This window comes from Micropterus dolomieu, linkage group LG03 (assembly GCF_021292245.1).
Source record: "Micropterus dolomieu isolate WLL.071019.BEF.003 ecotype Adirondacks linkage group LG03, ASM2129224v1, whole genome shotgun sequence".
In the NCBI taxonomy this organism is placed as follows: Eukaryota; Metazoa; Chordata; class Actinopteri; order Centrarchiformes; family Centrarchidae; genus Micropterus; species Micropterus dolomieu.
The window spans coordinates 3,378,070-3,386,408 of NC_060152.1; the positions used below are offsets into that span (position 1 = coordinate 3,378,070).

The window sequence follows — 8,339 nt, forward strand, 5'->3', positions numbered from 1 at the left end:
CAGGCGACAACCTCGGAACCTGAATGATTTGGAGGCTGTCTGCAGGGAGGAGTGGGCCAACATCCCTGCCGAAATGTGCACAAACCTTGTCACCAACTATAAAAACCGTTTGACATCTGTGCTGGCCAATAATGGCTTTTCTACAAAATATTAACATGCTGTTTGTCCAGGGGGTCAAATACTTGTTTTTCCTCATCAGATGGTTATCAATTTTAATAAATTCATATGATGTGATTTTCTGGAATTTTCTTTGGGATTCTGTCTTTCACTGTTAGAATGTACATATGATTAAAATTGTAGATTGTTGCATTCTTTGTAAGTGGGCAAACCTGCAAAATCAGCAAGGGGTCAAATACTTATTTCCCCCACTGTAAGGCTGGAGGGGTGATTAGTAGAGTTTGAGAATTTGAAAAAGCATCTCTCTGCAAATCAGTGTTTCCCCATTTCTGATCTTTTTTGAGGTCATCAGGAATTTATCTACAATAGGAGTTGGAGCAGTTGGGGAAACAGTGGCTACTGGGTTGGCCTCAGAGTTAAAGCTGGAAGTTGGAAGTGGGTTGATGGAAGTGATCTGTTATAATGTTAATGTTAAACAGACGTTGTCATCATGAATGGCTAAAAATGCAAATATTTTAAAAGCTCACAACACTGTATTTGTGCTATCCCAAATGAAACTTGTGTTCCTTTGTTCTATGTTAAAATCTATCTAACAACGCATAATTCACTTCAATCTAGTTGTTGACTTAACTAACAGATTTTTTTTGTTAGAAAAGAAGTCTTCTTGATTGTCATTTACAACACTGATAGTTTGTTGGTAACAGTAACCAAAGACTCGTATCTACTGTGAGGATAAAGTCAGCCGTCATTCTGTGTCATCTGTAAGCACATATACTATATGTGTGGTCCTGTGAATGTTCAGCAGCAATGCTTTTCACAGCCTTGTTTTGTCAAAAAGGGGGACTGAAAATATTTTCAATGTTACTGCTATTTTAACCTTTTCCTACTTTGTCACTTAATGACAGTTCTTACTTAATGTAATAAATGAAGCATGTTGAATTGCCATTGTGTGTGCGAAAAGTGCTTCATAAATAAACTTGCCTTGCATCAAATTCTTACAGCTTCTAGTTTGTTTCACTGTAGTTATCTTAATTGCGGGAAAAATATCACAATGTGATAAAATTTCTGCAAAAGGCAATGAACTCTTCTTTACCCGCCAACAACATCAGCTTAACCAATGAAACCTCAGAAAGGATTCTGAATGTCCAATTCAGGTCACAAGCCTATCATTTTTACAGTATAATTTCAAGACATTACTTTAGTTAGCCATCTTTCTTTCATCAGTGGGTGTCCCATGTTAGTGAAGATTCATTACCGAAACCTAGGCATTGTCACATGATCATGTCATAAAGACCGTAATTACGAGCAGCCAAGCAGGAAAAAACAAGAAAGAAATGTTGGTTGTATGGTTAAAAAATACTGTGCAATGACAAGAAAACCCTTCAGAAACTTGAACATTGGACTTTTACTGAGCTCCCAAAAGATCAAAGTGGGATATTTTAAAATAATTATTTTGCATTTCCTTCCAGTATATTGCATCTTGCATTCCATCTTATGAATGAAGGAAGACTGAGCTGTATTATGATATAGTTTTATTATTACGCCAACATCATCCGCTGGATTTCAAACAACAATTAGACTTCATGTTGGGAGGAAATCGATAATCTACCACCTACCTCATGCACATAATAATATTGCGTACACATAATATTGTATAATTACTGCATAAAGAGTGGGCTCACCACACCATATATCGGGGATTTCAGAAAAACTGAGTTTTCCTGTCAAAATTACGACTTGGATATTGGGGTTAACTCTATACATGTCGGACAATCAATATAAATCTCATATGACATGAAAGGGAAATTTGCTGGTGGAACAACGGTGACATTGTTTTCATGTGGCACACCGCAGCGCCATGTGAATCCTCACAAACCACTGGGGAGTGTGGCAGTGGAAGAGGAGTGGCATGCAGCAGGGGTTTTCTTGTGCCACATACCTGTGTACCAGTAATTCAAGTAGCATATCAAGAAGAATCAGCACATGACACTGAAATAAGAGTGTCACATTACTGTTATGCACATTGTTATGAAAAGTGGCATTTATCATCAGGACTCTGAACATTCTTGGTAACTATATGACAGTGGAACATGACTGAGTGCCATATGTGGTCATGTCGTGACAATGACAACTCAGGATCGACATATGCCACAAGAACAGGAGTGGCATACCTTCTACTTTTCTGTGTCTGTGTCACTCTGATTTAGAATGCACAAACTTGAATGTAAAATGACAGTGTTTACGTTATGTCTCTGGTCACTACAGTCAATAAAAATCTTCACACAACCAAAATAAACCTCCCATAACATTAAATGAATCAAACTTAAATTGTCATTGCAACTGGTACTAATCTCAAATAAGTAGTTGCAGTGCAGTCAGATCTTTATCTGACAAAGAGAATTTTGGCAGGTGTCCAGTGACGGTCTGGGCCTCCCCCACAAGGGGAGTACACGTCATCTTGATTATTGAGATTGTGGGTTGTGGTAACTAGTGTGCATGTTGCACAAACATGACCTGTTTTGTAAATTAGCAGAAGAAGGTCGCCACATTGTCCAAAACCAGACAAAACACTTCAAGCCCAAATTCAGATCCCAGCATCACAGCACTGTTCTTTCCAAACAGAGAGTTACTGCATTTCATATGACAGTGTTTGTTTTTTTGTCCTAGGTCTTGGACCAGTTTTGTGAGAACTGTTAGGTTATTTATATCTTAGCTATACCAATGTCTTAGTAACGGACTAGGAAATGCTGTTCTTCTAATAAAACTGTAGGAAAATACAAGGGTGTCACTTTGTGTAGAAAATTGGTGGGGACATTAGGGGTCAGATAAGGGGTGTGACCATAATACACTAGTGTGAAGATATTTTAACACTATTTTGAGGAAATGTTCAATGATGAAATAAATAAGTGAAGTGTCTTATAAAACTTATATATATATATCTATAAATCATTCAACTTAACAAAATTAATTTCCTGCATTTTGGAGACATTTGCAACAATTTATGGTGGAAATATCTTTATTTAAATAAAGGAAAACACAAAATTTAGGGGTCAGGTGACACCTGAAAATAGTATTATGGTGGTCATATTAGTATTAAGGTGGTCATATTAGGCTCATAATATAATAATATAATATAATGTAATGTAATGCATTATTTGTTTGATTTTATTTTTTGGACAATGCACATTTGTTTCCTTTTATATTTAAATTGCATTGCATGTTATCTTATTGCGCAAATAAACCATTCTCAAAGCATTTGTCTTATTTAATTTTGTAGTACATTATTTATTGTTGCAAGTATTTTTTACAAAATGCTTCAAAAACTTCTGTGGACATGTCCCCAGCGTCCCCAGTGTAAATAACACCTATGGAAAGATATGATTTTTAAAGTTACCCCGCTGTGTTATTGTTTCTTACTACACGTGAACGCAACACAGCTGTAATGCGACTGTGCGAATCGTGTCTTTCCCGGAAACAACGCTGTTTTCTGGGGGGTGGTATCCGCTGGCCATCTATCAAAAGACAAAGCAAAACTTTAACAAGCCAGTTTTGGCCACGGAATTAAGGACGACCGTCGGGATTGCCTTGCTATGATTTGTCCGAGTTGATGAAACGAAATGTGTTTCGTGTGAAAGACAGACATTTTGTTAATTTGGCGAATTACGGCAGCTAGCGGTTAGCTCGGGGCTAGCCTATCCGCTGGCTAACAGAGCTTGACACTCTGTCAACAAGTTGTGTTCAGCATGGACTGCACGGCGCTGGAGCTCGATGGTGTCAAATTTGCCAAAACGGCTGTCACCTATGACCAGAATGGCAAATATAACGAGGCTGTATTTTATTATAAGGTAAGTGTTAATACATTTTAACTTGACATGTGATAAACAGATGCTGCTACCTGTCATCGTTAGCTCATCTTACCTAGAAGTAAACATTCACTTTTACTTGCAGAATGCAGCTTAACGCTCTGGATTGAAGCCTTTCTATTAAATGCACCAACGAGTAGATGAAGAAATGGCTTACTTTTCTGTTTTATCAAATTACAGTAACATTTAATTTATAATAAATTACAAAGAGACTGTCACTGAGTGCCAGTTGGTTACTGCATGGTTTTATAACCATTTTTTGCTATAGGAGGCAGCCCAGGCCCTGATATATGCTGGCATGGCAGGGTCCAAACTGGAGGGAATCCAGGACAAAGTGAATGAGTACTTGGATCGGGTCCAAGCCCTCCACAATGCTGGTAAGCTCACCTGACCACAGAGACACATCAGATCCACTGATCTTTTTTTTTGCTGTTCCTACATTTAGCTGATTCTCTTCATCAGAAGTGATATATGAACAACGTGTTTCCAGCTTCTACTGGAACTTTCAGTGGTGTTCCCAGGAATATTTGTTCTTACTGAAGCATGTCATGTTAAATGAAATTATTCATCCCTCCCTATTGTCTTACAGAGGTGAAATACTTGTGATTTGTAATGATGAGTTACTGAGTGGGCTGTAAGGACATACTTTCTCATTTGCTGTCTGACTACTTTTTTCCTGTGACTCTGCCCACACCATGGTGCTATGCGTGTGTGCACATGGGTGTGACCACAGAGACTGTGTGAGCATCCTGTTTTGTTGGACAGCCAGTGGATGACGTTTAGTATGGTCCTGCTGTTTGCAAAAACTGAACATTATAATATAAATCCCAGACCAGTTGTTGAATGAATTATTTTCAGAAGCCAAATATGGACACAAAAGAAAAGATGGAACAAAGCTAACCAAAATGTTTGTAGTTTTATTGCAGTTAACATGAGGGACAACCTCCTTTGCCATTCAGACACCCTGGTACTTACTTTAAGTGTCTGTTGTGTGTCCTTTGACCCCAGTCCAGGCACAGAAGATCGACCCGCTGAAGTCCAGGGAGCAGGTGGGCCTGGAGCGTGCCCACTTCCTGGTTACCCAGGCCTTCGAGGAAGACGAGAAGGGAAATGATGATGAAGCCATTGAACTTTACACTCAAGCTGTTGAGCTCTGCATTAAGACGGTAGGTCTCTCACTCTCCTTCTCTCTCTTGTTGTCATCACTCTCGCAGACGTAGCGACTAACTTTGACTCGATCTTCACTCGCAGTATCCACATTTGTTTCTCCTTCTGTGTTTGCAACAGTCCAACGAAACATCGGACCAGGCTCTGCAGAACAAGCTGAAGCAGCTAGCACGTCAGGCTTTAGACAGGTAAATGTTCCTGAACGTTAGTAAGAACTGTTATCTTGCTGTAGTTCTGAATCTCAACTGGAAGAGGCTGTGTTGAATTCCAGCTGTGCCGTGGCTCCGTCATGTTTCCAATACAGTTCCAATGTAGACTGAAAGCATATCAGAAATGGCGCATCTTCAAGCACCTTGCTCTTGAGCCTTCAGATTTTGTATTCTTTTGTTCAGTTTTCCATAGTTTTGGCCTTCAGTTGCTCTTTGTAATGAACTCTACATTTCACCTAAAAGAAGGATCCAGTTGGAAATAGCTAATGAACACAGACTGATTATGTTTTGTTGTTCTTTTAATTTTAGGTTAATAGATGTTTTTTGTGAAGCCCACTTCTATCGAGATTTGTTCATTGTAGTTCAGTTGAGCTCATCCTTATTCTTAATTTACCAGGAATTTTACATGGTCCCCACATGTTAATTTGTGACCCTTGGGCTCACAAGAAAAAACGTTTTATTTAATGTAAAAAGAATGTAGAGGATAGATGCTAGGTGTGTACGTCACTGTTGTTCAGTTGTAGCTTTTTCTCCCTTTTTTTGTCCTAAAACGGCGATGACATTTTCCAGGTCGAATTTAACAATTTCCTCCACTATGTTCTGTCAGAGCGGAGGGTCTTAAAGACTCCCAGTCCAAATCAACTCCAGCTCAGACTCAGGACAGGACTGGACCTTCTGGAACCAAGCCCAGCAGTGGGGACAGTTCCGGAGGGCCGGTCCGCCAGTTTTTCCCCCTCGGGCCAGACTTCTCCCTCCATGACCGGCCACACCCCCAGCCGGTTCGGGCAGTCCAGTCCAGCGAGCCTCAGGGTCAGCGCTACACGTCTGAGGAGATTGAGGTGCTCAGGTGAGACAGATTGCAGAATATGTTGTCAAGTGATACCACTTTAGGAGGATTCATACAGATCCTGGTAGACCTGGAAAACTCTGTAAAGAGGTCATATTGTGCTTTTAGGCCTTTTCCCTCTCCTTTATTGTGTTATATACCTTTGTTGTGCATGTAATAGGTTTGCAGAGTAAAGTGAAGTCCAGCCCAAAGGGAGTTCCCATCTTCCACATAAAACTCTGCTCTGAACTGCCTGTAAACAGCTCGATTGTAGTCCAGCCTTTACTTCCGCTTTGCTGTGATGCTCGCCTAGCGGCTAGTCCGACACGCCCTCAAAAACACCTGTGGAAAAACAGTGAGCTGCAGCACACAGCGACAAGACGTCCGCCTGCTGCCTCTCCTCTCCTTCCAAACACTAGCTCCCCTCCAGGCAGTCAGTGGACATAAAGTTGTTCCTGTGATGTAGAGACAGAGCTCAGTTAAAACTTTATGGATGAAAGATACTTTTGTTACAGATTAATAACTCACCACTCTGAAATGCTTGCTCCAGTCCATGTTGCTAAGCTGGTAAGGTGAACATATACAGCTGAACCGAAGCCGTCATTACCGGCTTTTCAGGACCCGACCTACGCTTCTGATTGGCTAGTAGTCCTTAACTTGGAACTGCGTATGTGCAGCTCCCAACAAAGATTTTATACAAGTAAGATACCTCACTCTATAGCTAAAACGAAGCCTTCAACACACAAGATGAAAAGCGGAGCTGCAGCAATGTGAAGTATGACAAAAATATGGTGTTTTTTGAAAACGAAACCATGTAAACCTGTTCTGGTACAACCCCTAAATGAAATTATGAACCTGTAAATGAGCCTAATATGACCACCTTAATACTAATTAATAAGAACAAAAACAAAGTTGATTGAAATGTCTTAGAATTTCATGAAATGTTTTTAATCTGCTTTGAAATTACAATTACTATATGAACAGTCTATGTGGTCACCAGCCACCAATAAAACTTTTGTCTGTGTATGACCACAATTTATTTTTCAGAATATGTTCTCCTTAGTAAATATGTGAAAAAGAAAGAAAATGTATGTATCACAAGCAGTACTTACTCAAATCTACTGTTAGCTGCTCTGTTGCACTAATCTCCTCCTTAATTTTCAGGAGTACATCAACAATCAATGGCATAGCATATGTTCCCTTTATGAGTGTGGACCTGAGAGAGCGATTTGCCTTTCCTGTCCCTTTCTCGTAAGTTTGTCTTCTATTTTTCCCTAAATAAACACCTGTAGTACTGTAATGTTTTTATGTCCTTCCATTTTATTAAAATCTGATCTGACAAATCTGAATGCTAATCTGTATTAGCATTGTTTATTGTAGCAAAGCTACAGGGGACATGAATTCAGTAGTTTTACTACCATGTCTGTCAAATCATATGTCAGTTGAAGTTAAGGTCAGTGAAAACCAAGACAAAAAATGGAAAACTCTAATGGGGGGAAAAAGCCAAATACCTGAAATGCCAACTTTACTCACATGGTGTGGTAGATAAGGTAACGATGGGGCCAGATATTTGTCCTTTTATCATATGCCATGTCAAACTCTCAACCACCATTTTTATTACCAGGCTTACTAATATCAGAAATTCAATGGACAAAAAATTGTTGGTTTCATGAGAAGGATAAAATGGCAGTTGTTTATTTTTATTCCCTCTGCCTCACATAGCTCTATAAGGCCCATAGTGAATCTCAATTAGTCATTCTAGAGAAACATCGTCCATATATATACAGTGGGGGAAATAAGTATTTGACCCCTTGCTGATTTTGCAGGTTTGCCCACTTACAAAGAATGCAACGATCTATAATTTTAATCATATGTACATTCTAACAGTGAAAGACAGAATCCCAAAGAAAATTCCAGAAAATCACATCATATGAATTTATTAAAATTGATAACCATCTGATGAGGAAAAACAAGTATTTGACCCCCTGGACAAACAGCATGTTAATATTTTGTAGAAAAGCCATTATTGGCCAGCACAGATGTCAAACGGTTTTTATAGTTGGTGACAAGGTTTGTGCACATTTCGGCAGGGATGTTGGCCCACTCCTCCCTGCAGACAGCCTCCAAATCATTCAGGTTCCGAGGTTGTCGCCTGGC

The 8,339-nt window shown here is 39.5% G+C and overlaps 1 protein-coding gene across 1 annotated transcript in view; it reads left to right on the forward strand.

The window, feature by feature from the left end:
- Positions 1-3,593: 3,593 nt before the first annotated feature.
- Positions 3,594-8,339, forward strand: part of capn7 (calpain 7) — a 26,296-nt gene continuing 21,550 nt past the window's right edge. The window contains exons 1-6 of the mRNA XM_046043833.1: positions 3,594-3,962; positions 4,249-4,357; positions 4,989-5,146; positions 5,268-5,335; positions 5,964-6,203; positions 7,347-7,433. Coding sequence (XP_045899789.1) covers positions 3,861-3,962; positions 4,249-4,357; positions 4,989-5,146; positions 5,268-5,335; positions 5,964-6,203; positions 7,347-7,433 — 764 coding nt within the window. The 5' untranslated portion in view covers positions 3,594-3,860. The remainder of the gene's footprint in view (positions 3,963-4,248; positions 4,358-4,988; positions 5,147-5,267; positions 5,336-5,963; positions 6,204-7,346; positions 7,434-8,339) is intronic.